This window comes from Capra hircus, chromosome 5, assembly GCF_001704415.2.
Source record: "Capra hircus breed San Clemente chromosome 5, ASM170441v1, whole genome shotgun sequence".
In the NCBI taxonomy this organism is placed as follows: domain Eukaryota; kingdom Metazoa; phylum Chordata; class Mammalia; order Artiodactyla; family Bovidae; genus Capra; species Capra hircus.
Genome location: NC_030812.1, coordinates 50484006 through 50507174, shown reverse-complemented (window position 1 = coordinate 50507174; position 23169 = coordinate 50484006). Strand labels below are relative to the sequence as shown.

The 23169-nt window shown below is 32.3% G+C and overlaps 1 protein-coding gene across 4 annotated transcripts in view; it reads left to right on the top strand.

Annotated features, from left to right (window-relative positions):
- Positions 1–23169, top strand: part of USP15 (ubiquitin specific peptidase 15) — a 129439-nt gene that overhangs the window by 70704 nt on the left and 35566 nt on the right. For 2 of the 4 annotated variants that reach the window (XM_005680249.3, XM_018047997.1), the window contains exons 7-8: positions 9168–9254; positions 14952–15096. In XM_005680249.3, the coding sequence (XP_005680306.1) occupies positions 9168–9254; positions 14952–15096 (232 nt within the window). Of the gene's footprint in view, positions 1–9167; positions 9255–10928; positions 12448–14951; positions 15097–23169 lie in introns of those variants that run through there. The other 2 variants (XR_001918065.1, XM_005680250.3) reach the window with 2 other exon arrangements.

The following is a 23169-nucleotide window of genomic DNA, read 5'->3' as shown; positions in this document are numbered from 1 at the left end:
TGCTTATGAAGAAGAAAATACAAGAACACCACTACAGTAGGCACTGAGAGAAAGCATGTTATTATCTGTCTTGACTTTTCTATACTACTGAAAACTAACTGTTCTGAAGGACCTAAAAATCATACTAGGCCCATTTCTATCAGAATGGAGATAATATATCCTCACCTGAGGAACTGCTAAATATAAAAGCCATATTAAGCATGAATATAATTTTGTTTAAAACATGTAGTCCTGTTTATAAAATGGATTAACCTATGGCAACCCAAAATCTAATTGGAAATCTTAAGAACCTACCTAAAAATTATTCAGAAGTTTTCTATTTTTATCTATTCAGATTTGTCTGCTAGATATCAATTTATAACTTTATTTTTTCATCTTTATATTCATGCTTTATTTTTTTTTAATTGAGATGCTTAGTTTTTTCCAGAAATTGGATTTCTAATCTAGTTCTTAAGTATCTAATTTCTTAAAACTGCTCAAAAACACATTATTTTCTAATAGTATTTTATGAAAACTTCAACCATTGAAATGTTTTTTCTGTTGTGTTAAATTTGACTATCTTTCTGAAAATGTTGTCATTGGATGGATAGTCTATTCAATTGGAGATGTGTAGCTAGTTACAGCTTATATTTTTAAAAAATTAAAGTAGAATAATTCTAGAATCCTGTGTGTTCCTAAAGAGAGGAGAAATCTAATCAATAGATTACCCCTTACTCTCCAGAAAATTTGTTTAATGTTAACACTTTATCCCTTAGTTAGAAGTAGTATAACTTGATTAATTAACTAAATTGTACTATTACTTTTTTTCTGTATGGTTTCATTTAGGTATAATTGTCTCAAAGAGTGCTTTTGACAGTACTAATGTTTTAGAAATTAAAATATCCATATTTTTCTGTTTCTCTAAAATAAGTAAAAATTCTTGTAAAAGTAGCATGAGCAGTTATTTTAATTCAGACATTTTCATTAATTGCTCAAAAATACTGACAAGAGATGTGTAATTAAGAATCTGTTGAAAAAAGTAAGGGTCATTGATGACTGAAGAGGCAGTTTTCATAAGCTAGAAAACATCTGAAGAAGAATCCAAAATCAACCAGGTAAGACATGGCAGGCTAAAATAAATCAAATAGAAAACTAAGCCAGTAGTTCTTAACTCAGATGTTGGCCCTCTGCCATCTGTGGTGTTCTGATTAGCAGAATTCCACGTTGGTGACTGAGCACTAAGTATAAACTTCATCTTAGTGGTATGTTAATATTTTTACAGCACTTTGTCCCTGAATGCTCTGCTTGGAGAGAGGAAACATTTTATAAATAAAACCACTGCATGCTACTTTTTATTTAGGATAAGTAATAAACATCTAGGTGACTGTAATAATTGTTTTTGTTTTTTTACACCAGCTGTTTTGATTTTGTATCTGTTTAAATATAGATGGAAAAGCCTAGCATATATTTCTTTAGGACTTTTTAAAGACTTATTAAGCCCAGTTTGCATGTGTAGTAATTGCAAGGTTAACTGTATAAATGGATTCAGAAATGGTGGATAGACCTGTTCAATTGAAAATTTGTACTAGGGAACTCCTGTGAGATAAAGTATTGTTTTCATTTTAACAATAACCTGAATGGACACTTTTTAAGTATTTATAAACAAGACAACCTCTGCTTATTTGAAACATTAGTAGATTTGGTTATGATAGTTTTACTTCGGTACTAAAAGAACAATGGTTATTACAGTTCACAGAAAGTGCTTTCTTAAAGTTTCTATGAAAGTATACACATTTGTTACCAATTTTAACCTTGTTCAAATACTGAAAGGTGAGGGATTGAGTGATTTTGGTTGTAGGAGTTGAGAAGATGGCTCAGGAACCAGTTTTTTATTCCTTGTCATTCAAATTCATATTTTTCAAATTAATAACATCTTCAATTTAAAATGCAGCCTATGAACCATAAATCTAGAGTAACATTCCAAAGTCTGCAGTTTGTTGTCATTTTTAAAGACATTTTGAGTCTTTATTAAATTTTCTTTCATACTTCATCTCATTGGTCTGAGTAAGAAAAAGAACACAACATTGTAAATCAACTATACTCCAATAAAAAAAAATTTTGTAAGAAATATAGAATGATTTTTTCTGAAACTAAAAAGTTAAAGGTAATGGAAATGTATAGGATGCAGTTATGGGCAACCAAAGCTTAGAAAGGAATGAGAATTACAGGAACGGAGTTACATTCCTGGAAGTGAGAAATATTACTGAATTATCTAATTAAAAATGTGAAGAACTGTATACTAAACCTTAAAAAGTATCCCTAAGTAATGATATAAGACACAAAGATGAAATAAAATGAATAATTCTGAAGATTCAGGAAACTGGGACTCTTTGTTTGGTCATAGAGGCCAAGGGAAAAAAGAGCTAATGGAATAAAGGGAATGGTAAGCAGTGTATTTAAATGATGCAGAAATTAGAGGGAGACAAGAGATTCAGTGTATTTGACAAATGAAGACAGCATGATGAGAATAAGAAATAGAGTATAGGGAAAGAGGGGATGAATACCTAGTCAGAAAATGGAACGCCTGATATAGATCACTCATCATGAAATGTACTGAAAGGAAAAATAACTAAGTTGGTACTTGGTTGGAAAGGCATTATTCCTGGAGAGAGAAAAAATTATATATAAATATATTTATTATTTAAATATATACATCCTTTCCTAGCTATTTGTTACCTAATGATAAAGGCAGCATAATGGTGGAATGAAGTTCTTGTGTATTGTTATTTACCAATAAACTGATTTTTTCTGGCTATTTTAGTGGTCCAGACTCCAGATCTTTTTTGGAAATGCTTGTGCTTGTATTGATACATACACACTTCCCATAACTATACTTCGTGGTTCCTGAATTTAATATTCATTAAGATCTTGAGTATGTATACAGATTTTCCTTTGAATTCTGAAAATGCACATTGATTAAATAAATCTTTGTGTAAACACTACCTATTTTCTCTTGTGGCAAGATGATGTATAATCTAGTACTATGTCTCCAACTTTCACCAAAGGGAGCATGATCACAATCAGGCTTATTAGTTACTGTTAGATGTAGTATTGAAAAGCCGTATCCAAATTAAATTGAAGTTATGACATTTAGATAGTATATTTTATGCATAAATGAAACTTACCTATTCAGTTCTCAAATAGATGCTTGATTCAGAGGTACTCACAGAAAATTATTGGATACTTTCTTTATCCCGTGGTTTGTTCCAAATGTTTGAACAATTTACAGTGACACATATAAGTCAAGGTTAACTGTATGACTAGATTAAAAAGTCAGGACGAAATTGCTCTTGGAGTTAAGGTAAGGGCTCTTGGAGTTACTAAAATTGATCTGCAAGTGTAAGGACATTTTTGGGATCCCGATTCAGACTAATTCAATTTTTGAGACAATTGGGGAAAAAAATGTGAACATGAACTGAATATTAGATTGGGGCAGACAGTAGTATCGCAAAAGATCTCTTAACCTGCTGGGGACACATACTATAGTATTTACAGGTGTAATTATAAATTTAAAATAGTGTGGCAAAAACATGAATGTGGAAGTTGAGGGCTTTATAAATAAAATGAGTGGTAGAATGTTAATAATTTCTGAAGCTGAATGACTGATACTGGGTACATGAGGACGTGTGTGTTTGAAATTTTTTCTGTTAAGACAGCAGAAAAAATTGGGTTGTACTTTTGGTGTTTAGAGTGATAATAGTTAAAGAAAAGTAACTGGTTTTATTAAGTGGAATATTTTGTCAGATACCATTAGAGCAGTCAAAATGAGAAGCAAAAATTAAGTTATGTGAAGCATCTTATATGTAAATTTTCTTAAGTTCTCTTTTGTTTAAGTATTTAACATGCTGCCTGACAGAAAGGAGACACAAAGCAAATGCTTGTTGAATTGAACTAATCTGTATCTCACAGCAGTAAAGGTGCTTGATTTTTCAAGAGACTTAAATTTTTATTTTCTCCAAGAACTTAGTTTAGGATGATTGTTAGAAAATTGGGAAAGTTAAGATCAGTCTTGTTTTTGTTAATAATTTTTGTTTTTTAATGTTAAATTTCAAAAATTTGGGTTTTATGCCATGTTTGAAAATAAAAGTTTTAAATTAGATATGTCAGTATTCAGACTTAATTTCTTTATATTTTCATTGCTCAGTATATATTAGATTTCCATGTATGTTGAATATTTAGGTAAAGCTGTGTTTTTCTATTCAAGTAAGAATTTCAACTTGGCCTTGAATTATAAGCTTTTAGCTGAAACACTGGGAATAGGGGAATTAAAATACTGCATTCATTCAGTTGTCAGGGGTGACGTTTCATTGTCTTGCTTCATGAAATCAATTCAGCTGTGCTGTTTTACTTTTTTCTATCTTGTTAAGAGATGATTTACTGTCTTATATTACACTTAGCCCTAACTAACCAAAATGAGTTTAATGCTAGATAACTGGCTTAGCATCTAGTTTGTGCATAATATTCTAAGCATTTTTTTTCCACTCATCTCTTTAGAAAGCTGTTAGTGCAAAGTTGCTAATATACAGTGTGATTCCCAAATTATATCAAAGAAAGAGTTAGTGTTCAGGCTATCATCCACAGATTGACTAATCAACCCCTAAATTAATTCCACAAATACTAGCTAGATTGGGCTATGTGTAATCTAGGTCAGAAGTTGGAATCACAGTAGATAAGTGATCTAACTATTAACAATAATGTCTGTATCAGGATTTAAAAAGTTTTATCAAACTTTTCTATTTACCTGTGGACCGCATTCATCCAGCTCTGATCTCTGTGCTCTTTAAGAGCAAGCTCTCTACCAATGGATTTATCTGAGTGTTGCCTTGACCTTGCTTTTCCTTCATTATCAACTCAACTCCTGTGTATATAAATGCCTTGCATACTGCCCACATATAGTAGACACTAGTTAACATTAGCTTGTGCTTTTGTTTCTTTTCCAGTATCATTTTCCAAGCTAACATATAGATAAAAACAAATCTCTCCCATCTTTAAAAACAAGACCATCAATTTCCTCTGAATATTATTTAGTTTTTCTCCCTTTGATAGCCAACTTCTTTAAAAAGGCAGTGCTTACTGTTCCTTATCACCTATTCAGGAGTTAGCAGAGTCCTTATTGAGCTTTTTTAAAACCTAATCTATTTGATCTCTCTTTAATACTTCTTTTTAATAACTATCTCATACAGAAATTCTCTTATTTTGAAACCATTATACCAGTTTTTCAGGACTCTGACCCATCCTCTGACTGGCTGGCTCTTCCTCTCCAGGGCTGCCTGCCTATTTTTGCACGTTTCATACTGCACAACTCCGAGGATATCATTCACATTGTAATCTCTCTGGCACTGTGCAGTTTTGCCTACCATTGTTTTTGTACTATTGGTGCAAATATCTACCCAGTGAAGGAGGTCAGATAATGTTTAAATAACATGTTGGTGTTTTTGTGAAAATAGTTTTGACCTTATGGACTGCTGCATGGAAAGGATCTTGGAGCCCGCTCGGTGTCCATGGATTGCACCTTGAGAACAGTTTTCTGAATCTCCAAGACATGTTGCCTGTGCTCACTCCAAGTCTTAGTCCCCCTTTATTACTTCTCACCTTTGTTGTTCTTATAGTCTCCTAAATGCTCTTCCAATCTTCAGTCTCTTTCTGTTCCTCAAGAGTTAACTTTCTAGAATACAAATCAGCTGTGTTGATACTCTTAAAATCTTTCAACATGCCACAGCACAATTGGATAAAATCCAGATTCCTTCAGAGGACAGAAGAGGTTCTTTATTATCACACCTGCCTTACTAACCTCTGTTTCTAACACTGGACACTTCCTACTCTTTCAATTTATTGATAATTCCCTAACGCATCATGATTTATGTAGCTCCACACATTTTCACATACTATTCTTTCCACCTAGAATACTCTCATGTTCCAGTTTCCACCTACCCTTCCAGCTGTGCACATTTTAAGATTACTTCATGTGCTACCCACAAAATTTGACTTTGTTATAATTTTAAAATTTGTTTTAGAACTTACTGTTTTGTAGGTTGCTTGTGTCATTTCTCCCTGTTAGATTATGAGCTATTTGAGATCAGGAACTATGTCTGTCTTTGTATTGCTACACTTAACAAGGGCAAGAAATCCAATACTGTCTTGGAGTAGAGTTGCTAATGAATAGTAAAAACGGACAGATGGGCAGAAAAAACGTTAAACACACACACACACAGAGACACACACACACTCCCCACCCGCATATGGGTTTCCCTGGTAGCTCAGCTGGTAGTGAATCTGCCTACAATGCAAGAGACCCTGGTTCGATTCCTGGGTCAGGAAGCTCCCCTGGAGAAAGGGATAGGCTACCCATTCCACTATTTGGGGGCTTCCCTGTTGGGTCAGACGGTAAAGAATCTGCCTGCAATGTGGAGGACCTGGACTCAATCCCTGGGTTCAGAAAATCCGCTGCAGAAGGGCATGGCACCCCACTCCAGTATTCTTGCCCAGAGGATCCCCATGGACAGAGGAGTGTGGCAGGCTACAGTCTATGGGGTTCCAAAGAGTCGGACACAGCTGAGTGACTAAGCACAGCACATATATACCATCAGTTCAGTTCAGTCACTCAATTGTGTCCAACTCTTTGTAACCCCATGAACCACAGCACGCCAGGCCTCCCTGTCCATCACCAACTCCCGGAGTCCACACAAACCCATCCCCCAAGTCAGTGATGCCATCCAACCATCTCATCCTCTGTTCTCCCCTTCTCCTCCTGCCCTCAATCTTTCCCAGCATCAGGGTCTTTTGAAATGAGTCAGCTCTTTGCTTCAGGTGGCCAAAATATCGGAGTTTCAGCTTCAACATCAGTCCTTCCAGTGAACACCCAGGACTGATCTCCTTTAGGATGGACTGGTTGGATGTCCTTGCAGTCCACGGGACTCTCCAGAGTCTTCTCCAGCACCACAGTTCAAAAGCATCAGTTCTTCAGCACTCAGCTTTCTTTGTAATCCAACTCTCACATCCATAAACATGACCACTGGAAAAACCATAGCCTTGACTAGATGGACCTTTGTTGACAAAGTAATGTCTCTGCTTCTTAATATGCTGTCTAGGTTTGTCAAAACTTTCCTTCCAAGGAGTGTGTTTTAATGTCATGGCTGCAGTCACCATCTGCAGTGATTTTGGAGCCCAGAAACATAAAGTCATCCACTTTTTCCCCATATATTTGCCATGAGGTGATGGGACTGGATGCCATGATCTTAGTTTTCTGAATGTTGAGCTTTAAGCCAACTTTTTCACTTATATAAATATATATAATATATGTGTGTGTGTATATATATAGGCATTTCAGATGATATATGACCTTAGCCATATATAATATATAATAAATATATGTTATAAGAAAATGTTTATTTTTATAACTTTTAGTATACGTAAAATTTAAGGGAATATTTCTCGTTCTGTATATTTGAAAACTTCTAGTGAGTTGAATTAAATTGTAGTCAAATGGATCACATTTTGAAAGATTAACCTCCTTAATTCATTATAACTTAGGTTCAGTGGTTTTAGTTTGTTTCCCTAATTTAGCATTATTAGTATGAAGACAAACAGTGCCACAATGCTTCTTTATTACTATTAACATTTTAAAATAAATGCCTTAAAATATTAGTATTTATATTAAAATTGCATTCTAAGTTTGTCTTCTACATTGTTTTATATTAAAACTTGGTGGCTGTATATTTTGTTTTGAGCTTAGTATAGTTAAAATCTTACAAGGGTGTTCTATCAGAAAGGCAGCTAAATAGAAGTCCCACTTGATATAATTTTATCTGTATATAGTCAACAACAACAAAAAATCCTCCTTTAAAATGAAGAAAAATTTTACCAAAATTTTATAAAACTTCAGAAGTTATATAAAATTTTTATATGTAAGAAATTTTATTACTCACCACTTTGCAAAATTCAAATTACCAAAAAAGTAAATTTTATAGATTATATACTTTCCTGCTCATTGACCATTTTGCTGTTCATTGTCACCTGAGTAAAAAATAAAATAATTTTTAAAACAGTAATCACTTTAGGCCTCACTAATTTAGAATTTCTGATGATTGAGGTACTGGACTGAAAGTATTAACTTCTTAAGGCCCTACAGCCTGTGGCCTAGATGTTGCCTAATAAATTAAATTTGTGTACAAAATTACAAGAAAAATCTTTCAGAAACTTCTAAGTACTTTAAAATAATTGTTTGTATATCATGGATTTGTTTATTATAAATCATGCCTTCAAAGCATATTTGTTGATTAAAAGCCATTAGTAATTGAGATTTCTCCAAAAAGATTCTGAACTAGTGAGGTGTATAGTATGCAGTAAGATTTATATCTGTTCAGTTTTTGCAGGGATCAGTTTGGCCAAATATTGCTTCATGGGATTATGTTTGGAATTCTCTTTACTCTTTTATCCCTCTTGCCTTACACTTTTAAAATTGGTAAATCCTCGGATATCTGTGTTGTGTATAATCAGAATGCCATGGTGCACTCTGGGGGCTTCCCAGGTGGCTCAGTGGTAAAGAATCTGCACGCCAGTGCAGATGTGGGTTTAATCCCTGGGTTGGGACGATCCCTGGAGTAGGAAATAGCAACTCACTCCAGTATTCTTGCCTGGAAAATCCCATGGTCAGAGGGACCTAGAAAGCCACAATCCATAGGGTTGTAAGAGTTGGACATGACTGAGCAACTGAGCATGCATGCTCGGTACCTACTGAGACACAAAGTAGATTTCTTTAACATGCTTCCTTTAAAAATGAGTATTTTAATTCCACTGACTTAAGAAAATTATTGATTGTAAAATATTAGTAATGGTTACCTGAACTCAGAAATGGGTGTATTGCATTAGTAGATTTATGAGAATAATACCGATTGTTATATTTAATTTGATAAATTTCTTTTGAAAATAGTTCCCTTATATACCATTATTTTTTATATGAATGAATACATCAGAAATTGAAAACCAAAGGATGATGATTTTGTCATAAATCTGTTTTCCAGCATTCATTAACTACATACATTGTCATCTGTTAGTTCTTTTCTTTATTTCATAATTAATTTCAAAATTCAGCATTTTTTATCTAATTTAACATTTTCATATTTTTAAAGGTCCCCAGGTGCATCCAATTTTTCAACTTTACCAAAGATCTCTCCTTCATCTCTATCAAATAATTATAACAACATCAACAACAGAAAGTAAGCACTGAATCTTAAAAACTCTTTGTTTAATTGATCACCCTATTGTGGTTGCAAAAAATCTCTTGTATCTAAAATTCAGAATAAAAAAGTCTTAATGCATTAAATTGATTTTCTTTTAAATCACTGGTCAGTTCTTCTAGGAGTTAACTTCACAAGAAAGCAAGCAGAAGTATAAACTTCTTGATTTAATATATATACTTCAGTAATTTACTAAAAGAGAAATAAAGTACTTTCAGAGTTTTATATTCTAAATGCTAATTATTGAAATATATAGAAATCTGTTACCATTCAAATTTTTAAGAAGAGTATGAATTTCAGATGTCATTTTAGAACTAGACATGTAATCACAGACAGCATATGGTGTTTTTTTAAAAGTGTGTATCTGTGATTCAGTTGGAAGGTACAGTCAGTAAAATTGAAAAGTGTATACAAATTCTTATTTATGAAAAAGGCAATTACTTTTCTTAAATAGCTTGGAGAGACAATTCCTTTGCTCTACCATGAATAATACTCAGAAACTTGGGATATATAAAAATTACATGACAGTGTGTGCCTTTGAATATATTGCTATAAGAAAAAGGATTGAAAGTCACTTGGTATTCACAATAACATCTGACATGGATATATTGCCTTGAAAATTGACATGGTTTTATAGGAAAGGATAAAAAGAAAACTATAATTAGTCCAGTCCATTATGGAAAGAACTTTAATCCAGAGATGATTATCATCCTTTTACTTCCTGGATGTATACATTGTCACTTCTATATTAGATTTACAGTGTTTATGTAATTAAATATTTACACTGCTTGTCCAGTTCATAAATGACATCTGATTATTCTAGAAAATTAATTCAAAAATACTTGAGACTATTTGTGAAATACTCTTAAAAAGCGCCATTAATTGACTTTATAGGTTTAATTAATGTTCCCTTAAAATTCTTATGGAGGGTGGGGCTTGATAAAATGATTCCAATTTTAACATATATCTGGATTATAAATAAGAATAGCCAAAATAACTTTGGAAAGGAAAAACATTGGAAATGATTAATCCTGTTAAATATCACAACCTGTTATAAAGATAGAATTCAAACAGCAAAGTACTGGCCCAGTAATATGCCTCCAGATTAATGGAATAGAAAAGACAACTCAGAAACAGACCTTTACATACAAAAGAATTTAATGTGATCAGAAAGTATCAATATTCTAGACTAATGGAGAATGGGAAGCGTATCCAGGAAATGCTGTTAGAAAAATAAGGTTGCTATAAAAGTATTAATTGTCAGATATATAAAAATTAAAAGGCAAATTAGTGGAGAAAATTCTTGCCAGAAATAGCAATGAAAGGCAAATATTCTTAATATAGCAAGCTTATAAAAACCAGCAAGGAATTTTTTCAGATGGCTAGAAAAGTGAGTAAAGGATGTAGCTGGGCTATAAAAATAAAAGAATTAAACATTTTAAATGTTCAAATTCACTAACTAGAAATAGGTAAATTAAAACCATTAACAACTCCTATCTACTTCCCCCCACCTCCATCGCACTGGGAAAAGTTAAGTGATGATATATTTTCTGGTAAGGATTCTGTTTGAGTGGTTGGAATGTTAGTCCAACTTTTCTAGAAAAGAATTTGCTATCTGTATCAAGATTTAAAACATTTATTCCTTTATTTCAGTAGTAACAAGATATGCACACTATAGTATAATAGTGAAATATTGAAGACACTGGATATCCAAAATTCCAATGTAGTATGTTCTCTTCTATTCAAAAATGTTTATTCTCAAGCAAAAGAGTGAAAGGAATCCTCCTATAATCTGGTTTGTATTTTACATGGTATCTTTTAATTCATTAAAAGTAATTTTCTCATATGAGATAAAATATTATTTGTGTTTCTGCCGATTACAGATGGCTCACACATTTACTGTAAAAGAATTTGGTTCCATGTATTTATAGTTATTCTATACATGTTAGCTATTCTGTACATGTATTTATAGTTTTTCTTTGGAGAGAGATTTTTTAACATTGTATTGAACAATGTTATAGACTGTATTGAACTTGGACTGTATTTTGACCAGAATAACCATATCAGTATATGTGGTCTGGTGCTTCTATTTTTGTCTTATTTCCTTCTCATTGTAAAAATATGACAGTACAATGTGATTTCAAAACCTCTGACTGGAGAAAATATTAAAAAGGGGAATTGGGAGTCGTTTCTTAAATTTAGAACATGGATGATTATTCTTCTATGACTAGATTATGTTCTTAGCTATTTATATTTGTGTAGACACTAAAATAGTCCTTTCGTATTGGAAATTTTAATAGTAAATAGTTGCTGGTACCACTTTAAAGTAAAACTTACCTTTCTTAGGTAAGGAACAAAATTTAAACATTTATAAAATGAAGAGTTTTTTTAACTTGAAAAAAACGTGAATTAATGCTGTCATGTTTACCTAAACAATTATCTCACATAAAATTTACTTCTTGACTTTCTTTTCAACTTGTGGAAATAAGTAGCTGCTTAAGACTTCAGATGGAAATAGCATGATTTCTTTAATTAAAAGCATGTTAAATGGGTTAAATTAAGTACATTTATGAAACTTCATGTATGTGGCTATATACTCCAGTGAAAGTGCATGTTAAAACCAATAGTTCTGACATACAAGTTTATATGGCATTTATTTACAAATTCAAGCTTTAAACTGATACATTATTAAGATACAAAATTTTCATTTTTAGAAATAAGAATATTTGTTATAGTAATAACAAAGTGTACTTGGAATTATATAAGTTTAATAAAGATTAAGTTTTTATTAAAGACTAATATGAAGAATCAGATGCCTGAATATTGTTTTCCTTGTAGTTTTCTTATTAATTCATATAATATTCATTATATATGCCAAAATCTTTCTTTTCGCTGCATTTTCTTCTGTCTTGCTACATTTGTTTTGCTACAAGACTGCCTTTAAAAATAAATCTCTTCAATGTATTTATTGTCTCAACTTGGTGGCTTTCCACATCAGAGCACATTCTGTTTTTCTGTTAATTCATTTAAAACTCTTTTATTTGCAATGGAAATGACTTTGTGTAAGAGATTAAGCGATGAAAAGGAACTGGAACTAACGACTGCCAGAGCTAGCTAGTGATCTGGCTTTTGACAAGTTACTTGATGGAAGCATCATTTCATTAACTGCAAAGTAAGCATAAACTTTTAAATGTATATTCATTTAAGATGATAGATTTATAATACATAATTAATCTAATATAGTATTAAAATTCTTATTAAGATTCCTGGCAAACTCATGTATTTTTGCAAAGTAGCAAACCCTACGGGATAAGGACTAGCTTACACTCTTTAGGAAAAAATAGCAGAAGTTATCATGAAAGGTTATAGAAACTGTCTTGCGGGCTTAGATTTCCATGTTCTTTACTGAAGTGTTTAAAGAGCTGCTGGCTTTGGTATTTTCCTCAGCAGACGTAATTTGATTTAAAGAGCACAAAAGATGTGGATTATAAGTGACCAATAAAGACAGTATTAAAATATTTTAAATTTGTTTTCATTATTATCATTGAGCATCTAGACTAGTATCTCAATCTTTGGACAAGGTTTATTCTTATCCTGTCACTTAAACTAAAACACAGATATCCTATAAGTATTCAGATCTTAAAAGATAAAACCAAACACTGCTTTTGCATATGAGTTTTGTATTCATTTTCAGTATAGGAATCCCTGTCCCAGCAAACTGCATCCTCTTGCCACAAAGAAAAGTTGAGTTTTCAACATTCATTTGTTATTGTGGGTAGGAGGTATCTGAATATGAATAAGCTTATAAGTGTGCTTTTAGTCTTTTCATTTGCTTGGATGTGAGTGTGGATATGGGTGTGTGTATATGCATGAACATGCATTTGGGCATACTTTCCCTTTGTATTGTGACTTGTTTTATTATAATTTTATAGCAGATATATAGCATACATATATTAAATATAGCAATTATATATATATTGGTTTTCAACGTGTTGAAAATATAGACCTTTTATTTTTGTAATGTATAGCAGGCCTTGATTTTAAGCACTTCTTAAAGGGAAGAAAGAAAAAACACAATTCAGTTTTTCTGTTACATATCCTAGAAGTTGGAGTCAAGAATCAGTTATTAAGTTAATATATACTGAATTGTTGACAGGTGCCTTCGACTTAGTTACTGTTAGTAAAAATTATAAGGTTAGTGATCTTCAAAAGATGCTTGAACCCATTTTTTTTCCTTTAACTTTTAAACAAGTAAATAGCTACAAGTCTATGAAGCACTTCTTTGTGTTTTTTTTTTTTCAGTATTTAAATTTATTTATTTTAATTGGAGGCTAATTACTTTACAATATTGTATTGGTTCTGCCACACATCAACATGAATCCGCTTTGGACCCTGCTATTTTTAAGTTTAAGGTAGATCAGTTTTTTAGTATGAGAGTTGATCTTTTATTTGTGATAATACAAAAATATTAATGGTATAACATGTGTATAATTATTGATTGATAGGGTTTTGTGTTGGGGCATGTATGTTTACTTAAGGTTTTGTTAGAACAGGCAGTAGGTACGGTTCATTTAAACTGTTGTAATTATAAAGTGAGAGTATAGAAGCTACAATGGAAAGTTATTTGAAATTACAAGTAAAAACTGTTTTTGAAAAAGTAATACCAGGAATAAATTATAGCCAGTTGAGGTTGTCAGAGTTACTGATTTACCAAGTTTATTTGTAATAGTGTGTTCTTTTATTTGTTTTTAGCAAATGACCTTGATTCTTGTTTAGGCTTATCCAAAACAGTCATCATAAATAGCTTATAAGATAACCTACTAAAAATTAAGCCGCCATTTTCCACAAACAAATTTTTAATTACATGTAAAAAAAAGGAGTCTAGTTTATTGATTCTCTTAGTTCTTTATGAAATTACTCTGATTCTCTAAAGGTTGAATATTATATCAATTTTTAAAGATTATTATATATTGTACTCATCATAGTACATATTATCTATCCTGAGGTGGTATTTATTTAGTTAAATAAACTGCTTTAATCTAACAAGCTAGAAGATTCTTTCTGTAATAATAATACTGAAATGTACTTGCTTAGAATCATTTCAGTTTTGCATACCTAATCATCCCAGACTTTTTCTGCATTTGAATACTAGATTTTGCAGATCTAGCATAGAATACTATAAATAGAATCTTCAGTGCATCAGAACAGTGATGTCACAGAGGCCCTGGAAATCTGTGCTCTTACCTATAACTAAAGCACAACTCTTCCTGTTTCTTTGTTCCCACTCTGTTACAATAGCAAGGTGTAAAAGGGACATAAATGAGATGATTTACTGCTGCGGGTGGTGTTTAAAATCTGAATTTTTCAAATTTGTTGGAGCAGTGAAGAACAGAGCAAGCTGTGAAGCTGCTCCAGTTAATGAAGGGTAGAAAGATATAATGTGGTTTGTATTGGTTGATGTAGTATATGATGCAGTGATTTTGTTGATTAAATGAGGAATATATTAATTAAGGGGGTTGTTGTGATTTAGGTTCATGTCAGAAGTACCTCAGTTAAGTATTTTATAAAAAAAATTAATATCTGACCACCTATCTCAAATAGGTTTAAAATACTCTGTTCATTATAACTGTATGATAATTGTGCATTATGAAAAATATTTTTTGTTTTTCCTTCCAGTGTGAAAAACTCAAATTATTGTCTCCCATCATATACTGCTTATAAGAACTATGATTATTCAGAACCTGGAAGAAACAATGAACAACCAGGCCTCTGTGGCCTAAGTAATTTGGGAAATACGTGTTTCATGAACTCAGCTTTTCAGGTAGGTCTTTCCAAACAAAGTGAAACTCCTGTGCTTTATGGAAATCAGTAATACAGGAGGAATAGAGTTGGGTTTTACGTGTCACAACTTGAGTATTATATAATATGTTTGAAGAGCTTTTGTTTTCATGGAAGCTTGAAGAATGCACATTTGATTCATTCTGATGCTGGTAGTAGAATACCTTATGCTTCTCAGTTAGGTGGCATATGATTGATTATCACATAGTAGAAGATGAAATATAAATTCATGGGAAAATATAATTCCTATCAGAAAACTTAGGCTCTCTGAGAAGAAAAGAAAAACTAGTGAGATCTCTCCTTTACATGAAGTCTTTTGTTTTTTAAGACATGGATGGAAATCTCAGAAAATGCTTTTATGGTCACCAGTGTTCCACCTCTTAAAAAATATATATATATATTTTAAATCTTTTTTTTTAACCTTAATGTGAAATTAAGATTTTTTTTAAAAAAATTAATGAAGTTTTGTATACACATTTTAATAAATCACTTTCCCTTAATGCTCTTTCAATTTGGGGATATAAGAGATCACTGCCCTTTTTTCCCCTTTGTCTGTTCCATAGAGCTTCCTTTTTCTTCCTATTGTCTGTACCTTCTTCCAACTTTACTTGTGAAATACTGATAGCTTTGATTTAGAGGTAACAAGAGCTATATATACTTGAATATCACTGTCACTGTGCATAAAATTAGAGCTGGTTATTTTATTTCCCTTTTAAAATAAAATTTTGTGTTTCAAAGAGCCCAAGATAATGGTATACTATTTTGATATTTGAATTTTACCTACATTTGTCAAGTCTTTTTTTCCCCCCAATTATGAGTTTTATTTCTAAATTTACAGTATTCTGTTCTCTATTCAGATTTTAATACTGAATCAGATTTTAATACTGAATCTCCTGTGCCCAGGAGGCACCCTCCAAAGATACAGATTAAACACAGATGTAGATTGATAAGGACATACTTGCAAATCTTTTTGACTCTCTGAAAAAAGTATAGGACTCTTTCTCATTCAAAATTCTAAATAATTTGTACATTCTCATTAATCCACTTGTTTCCTAAATTAACCATTGTCTTTATAGCATTCTTGAAAAATTAAAATTTAGCCATCATAACTCTTGACCAGGAGTTAACAGCTTTTTTAAGACATGCACTAGGGTGTGTAAAATTGATAGTTTCCAGATATCTTGGTTTAAAGGTGAGCCAATCAGTAAATTGTCTGCTCAAGCAGATATTGTGTAGGTTTAATAAACTTTTCCTTTAAACCTACTTTGATGAGTAATACTGCTTATACTTTAATGTGAATCACTGTATCCAAATTTTTTTTCTAGGATCCTAGCACTAGTTAGACAATTTAATTTTAAAATATTTTGTCTTTATTTTCCAGAAGAGAGAAAGGTAACTCATCTGAAAAGAACAAGCCAAAACTGTTGTTATCCTGACAGTTTAATTTAGATAATAAAGTGCATGGGTGCTGAGCTTTCTGAGATAGGGACAGGGCAGACAATTGTCATTTTGTTTCTGTATCTGTCGGACTGCTATACCTAATCACTGAAAAATCATATTTAGCACCATCTCTGGAAAATGTTCTATATATATAAACAGTGGTTATATCAGTATCAGAAAACCCTTTCTCATATCGCCAGTGACATTAATTTTTATACAGCTGCTTATCCTTACATTACCAAAATTATTTTCTTTCTGGAGGCTTGATATCTTGAGGTTTTTGGGTTTTGTTTTTAACATTCTAGTATGGAAAACCAATCTTGGTGGTTTTTCATAAGGATTAAGAATAGGATTTTTGTAAAAATTTTAGTTGTATAAGCATCAAAAATTTGAGTCCATTAGAACAAGAATTAGTGTTCATGCTAATCATTCATGCCAGAGAGTCTCTGGCTTACATTCAAACTAAATTTCTTCTAAGGCAATATTACAGTCTCGTTTCCTGTGCCTTTGTTAGAGTCTACTTAGTGTTGTCTCCATATGGTTAGCTCAGTTTCTCAAAATTGAATATTAAAATGAAATCTACTAATCGACTATGTTGAGCTAGATTTGGCATTTGTTGAACTTCCCTTGTGTATATATTTAAGGTAAAAACTTCATTTTACTACTTTATTCTTCTGTTGAAAGCAGTTTTATTACAATAAACTGGTATACCTAATGCTGACTTCTCTTTAGTATATTTCACCGTTTGTTTCATTTCAACTGAGATACAGACGTGAGGATGAGGTTTGTTAGGGTGATAGTTTGTAATTTTCTGATAATCATAAAAGAGAAATTTTTCATGAAAATTTCAGCAAAGTATTTTAAAGAACTACTCTCGTTAAAACTTTCCAAGTTGGGGAAGAGAAAAAATTAGTTTTAATTTTTGCTGCTTTTTAAAATTAATCCACATGCAGAATTAGAAATACTAGTACTTCAGTTTTATTTTCTTAAAGCATCTATAATTTTTAATTGCTTTAGATGTCAGCTCTGAAGTAGAAAATTCACCATTTAAGTTTCCTTGTAACTTCTGTGAAATGAAAGATAGTTCATTAACTTCAATAAATATTATAAAATAAATTTTCTACTGATAATTTGAATTGTAATATAATCTCTTATTAGTTCAGTAATTCTAAAAGATATGAGTGGACATTAGTACTTCAGGCAGTGTAATTGTTGATAATATCTTTAAAAACATGGGTGCAAAAGCATTGCTATTTTTTCTATGTGAGCATAGGTTATGCTTAACCCATCAGTAGCCTTGAGATAATGAAATTGATCATTTGTGATTAAAAACTAAGCACAAATTTAAGTGTTATTTAATATTATCATTGTTATTCTTCAGTTTAAAAATGCTGATACTCAAGATTTTCTCTGGTTTAATGGTATGGATAAGTGTTAAATTTTTCTGATGAGTATAGTGCTGCTATATAGTTTGTTTATCTAGTTAATATTTGCTAGATGTCAAACATGTGAGATAGTCCTGACCTATTAAGATTATAGTCTTGATACTGTAATTTTCAGATGTTTTGGTTTTTAACATGAAAATCTTTTTTGAATTATTACTGTGAAAACTTTAATTGTATCCTCAGCAATTGAATAGATACAGTGAAGTTGCTTTGGTTGGTTGAAGTGCCCAGAGTCCTGTCTGCTTTTCTTCTATTTAATGTCCCCAGGAGCATGCTCATGGAATCCTAGGACTCTAAGGAGTAGTTTAACATCTCTCCTGCTAATTAGCTGTGCTACCCTGTATAAGTTACATCTACAACTATTTTTCTCTTCACGTGAGGAAAATAAAATCAGTAGTCCCCTTATCTTAGGAGTTTTATGGGGATTAAGTGAGTTGATGAATATAAAGTTCTTAGGATAGTGACTGGCACATCATAAATGAATAGGCATTAGGTTGATATTATTTTATCTTTTTTTTATCTGAAGGAGTTAAGCAGAGTGACTGTGGGAAAATTCTACCATCCATAGTCCCTGTGTGTATTTTTTCTCCTTTCCTACGAGTCTTATTCCGCTTTGTCTGGACCTAGTGAATGAAGGAAAAATTGAATGTACTTTTAATTTTGTTGTTGTTGTTGTTTAGAGTTATTTAAATAATGATATTTATCATCTCCGAGTTTTGTTAACTTAGCTCTCCTAAGCATACTGACTAAGCAAGGGATATAACAGCATAGAACTTTTCATGAATAATCAGTCTGCAGGGAATTTATAGTTCTTGAGTTCAGGTAATCTCTGGCCTCAGCCTCCTCAGTAGTTATGATTATAGGCATACATCACTGTGTTCCAATAGCAAAATGAGTTAGCAAAGTAGTTTTTCAGTGCCCTTAATATTCTACTGCATTGAGAAAATGTCTAGTTTTTTAAATTTGCATTTTTGGAGGTAATTTTAATTAGCATTAGTTGAGTAGATTTCAGGAGCACTCCAACCCTTGTCTTTTTCATTGTCAAGGCGTAGGATGCTCATGATTGGCTTCCTGGAAGAAGCAGCTCTTCAGATGGATTTGAAGCAAGGGAGTGATATGGTCTTTTCCACTGGAAAGCAGCATGGCGTAAGATGGTTGTTTTCAAACTCTTTACCTGAAAGTAATAGGGCTTCTTAAAATAGACACTAAGAAGTAATTGAAAAAAAGAGATGATAAGGACCTATTTTTTATCCTTTGTCATAAATGTCAGTTGAAATTTCAAATGATTTTAAAGTCACCTTTTTCCTATGATCTGTTGGGTTAGGTAAAAAGTTATTCTGTAAATTCCAAAGAATGTAGAAAGTTTCCAAAGAATATAGAAAGTTGAAAAGTCTTTTTTTTGAAGTAATTAAAAACAATGAGTAATAAAATGAGTTATTAAAGAGAATGAGTAATATTACACAGAAATAACATTCTTTTAAGAAACTGGATTCTCATATAATGCAAAACTGTGAAAAAGTCACTACTAAAGCTATTATTTCTGTGTTGGAGTACTTCATAGCTTTGAACAGAACTAAGTATAATGCTTTTCTATACTCACCTTGAGCTTTCTTTTGCATTTATTGGAACAAATTCTTGGAAACACAGTTTAACATGAAACTTTCTAATTTTTATTCAAATTAACCGAACTTTTGATTCAATAAATGAACATAGTTTCTTTCAATCACAAAAATGAAACAGCTAACCACAGAAACAAGAATTTTTTTTTAATAGTTTAGGATTTTGAAGAAAATGATGACTTCAGATAAACTGAGAATGTGGCTGATGAAAAATTAAAATACTATTCTTATGGCAGATTTTTACCCAAGCAATTAAACTCATTATATTTGAGCTCCTTCCATACTGTGTGCCTAAAATTACATGGCAGACTAGCATCAAAAATATATGTAATCATCTTGTCAAATGGCAACTCAGTCAGATCTTTCCATTTTGATAAAGGTAAAGAAATGGAAACAACCTTATTATATTAGAACCATTCACTTTCTTATCACAGATGCCAGATGTTTTTACTTCTCCCTTGTTTGAACTAGCGAAAGGGAGACGTATTTCTTCTCTTTAGAAAAAGTAAGGGGACTGGGAAAAGAGAACTTTAATTGTCAGGCAGATTATTAGGGGAAAGAGTATATATAGCATAATTCTGTAAGTATTTAGTTTTCATAACTGGGGCAGAAGCAGTATCTCTGATCGAATGCCTTGTACCTGTGTAAGTTGGCTAATGGTGATTTCTGATCATGAAAATATGCCTTCTGTAACCAGTGATCTTACTTGTCTGTTCTTCACATTCTTCCAAATTAATATATACATTTCTCTAGGATTAATGCCTCTGTTTCTGTTAATATAAATTTTCTTATGTTTTGTCAGTCCCTAATTCTAGAATATGAAATGACATGAGTACAGATTACAAGGGAAAGGCTTATTTCAAGGAGTTGAAGATAATAACATCTGATTTTAATACAGAATTGTTTTACATTACACTCACGAGGTAGAATTACTTGGAGTGCTAACATATAGCAGCAGTTATTAATATGATGACTGAATTATCTTGTATTGATTTTAATAATTATTCAAAGTATTTGTAATTGGAAACATAAGAAATGTCAGTCTTTATAATGGTAACTACTAAAACTTACCTGTTGTAGTAGTTACCAAAGTACCCTTCTTTGCATAGTAAAGAAGCAAGAAAACAAAATGGTTTCAGATTTATTTGTATTACCTAACAATCAAAAACAGTTCATTTCCTTGATGTCAACAGCTTTTTCCAAAATACTTTTTTTTCCTTTATTAAAAATATGCATGTCACTCAACACATTATGATTAGAATATTCTAAAGTATATCAGGTTTATGTTCTAAATTTTATAAATAGGTATTATTAGTCACTAGAAAAATATAAGCTATTGGACAGAGCCTTAGAAAGGAGAAAGCCATGCTATATACATCTTAAAGGCTTTTTATCTTTTGCCTGTTTGTCCTAATGTATGTATGTAAATTCTAGTCAGTTAATGTTATGCTGTATTAATTATAAGAGGCCCTCTCTATTTGATTTTTTTTTCTTCTACTGTCACGCTTAAGATCATCTTTCTATTTCAGTTTGTGAGTAAAAATAGTTTGTGGTAATTCATGTTACCAGTGATCAACTTCATTAGTGTTTTTGCTTTGCCAATAATGGATACTTGGTTCTTTTTTTTTTTTTTTTTAGTACTATCTGTATGGAAACTTTTGCTTAGTGTTAGCAATCACTTCTTTACAATAATTTCTAAACTATGTTTGGCAAGCGAGTTGGTTACTAAAAACCATTGCATTAATTAATAATAGTATTTAAAATAGATTACTAATGCTCATAAACTCATATTAAAATATTAAGAGCCCAGTAGTGAACCTACAACCTCTGATAGTAACAGTACCCTTCTTTGCATAGTAAAGGTGGTTTTTTCTATCACTGTCATGTTCTTTTCCCTTCATAGAGACCTTTGAGTTAGGGCATCTGGTATCCTTATTTCACTGAAGAGGAAATTGAGGCAAGGGAAGTGTAAGTAACTTGTCATTCACTAAGACAAGTTAATGAAAGAGTTCAAACTGGCTGACATTAGGATGTCTGTTTTAATTCAGACATCCTGAGATAATGTATCTTTCATAATTATACTAGTCAACTTGTAAGAAGTGCCTTTAAGATCTTTTATTTTATTGTGGTCGCATATACATAGCAACATTTACCATTTCAACTATCTTTTAAGTGTACAGTTCAGTGGTATTAAGTATATTCACATTGTTGTGCATCCATTAAGAATGTTTTTATGTTTATGCCAAATATATGGTCCCCATAATACAAAATGTTTCCATAAGGTAGTATTACTATTTTATGATTCAGACACTTTCCCTGGGAGATTATATTTGATGGTGTGTTCGAAATAATTTAAGAACTCTTTTTAGAATTGCTTTCATTCTTCTGAATATCACTGATGGATCTTCCTTTAATGATAAAGTTGATTTTCAAAAAATGTTATTCAGTGCTTTATCTCCAGAATATTGTAGGGGATCAAGCTGTATAATTTTTTTCAAATAAAAAGTGTTAAGTCATCCCTTCATTGGAGAAGAAAAGGACAACCCACTCCAGCATTCTTGCCTGGAGAATCCCATGGGCAGAGGAGCCTGGTGGGCTACACTCCATGGGGTCGCAAAGAGACACAACTGAAGTGCCTTAGCACATCCATTCATTTACTCAGCAAATATTCACCAAAGGCTCACTAAGTGCCTTTCACTCTGGGAGATACTGACTATGCTGTGGTGAACAAAACAGTACTATTTCCATGAATTGTAGTCTAGCAGGGGAAAGTGATCATCGCTTAGTCGTGTTTGACTCTGTGATCCCATGGACTGTAGCCCACCAGGCTCCTCTATCCATGGAATTCTCTAGGCAGTAATACTGGAGTGGGTAGCCATTTCCTTCTCCAGGAGATCTTCCCAACCCAGGGATCAAATTCAGGTCTTCTGCATGCAGGCAGATTCTTTACTGTCTGAGCCACTAGGGAAGCCCTACTAGTCTAATAGAGTATAAACATAAAATTGTGAGTGTGATAAGCATCATAAAGAGAAAAAATCATGGAAGGTACAATGAGTATTACAAGAGCTGGGAGAACATCTGATTTATACTGGATGTCATGCTCCCCAGAAGTAATGTTGGAACGGTGACCAAAGAATAGTTGTTAGTTGGGCAGGTGAGAATTGATGTCAGACAGAGCAACAGCATGTGCAAAGCCCCTAAGGCAGGCAAGTTTGAGGAACCAAAGATGAGTAACCTGTAGGATAATATTTAAAATGGGGAAGGGGTAATAAAATGAGTTCAAAGAAATAGGCAAAGATCAGATCATGTAGGGGGAATTTGGATTTTAATGCATTACAAAGGCATTAAAGGTTCCAGGCAGCTATCATCTCATCTAGTTTACTGCAGTTATCTTTTAACTGATTTCTCTGCTTATACCCTTAGCCCCTATGATTCATCCTCAAAAATGAACTTTCAGAGATCATTTTAAACTTAAAGCAGGGCCTTTCCTGGTGGTCCAAAGGCTAGGATGCCATGCCCCCAATGCATGGGGCCTGGGTTCAATCCCTGTTC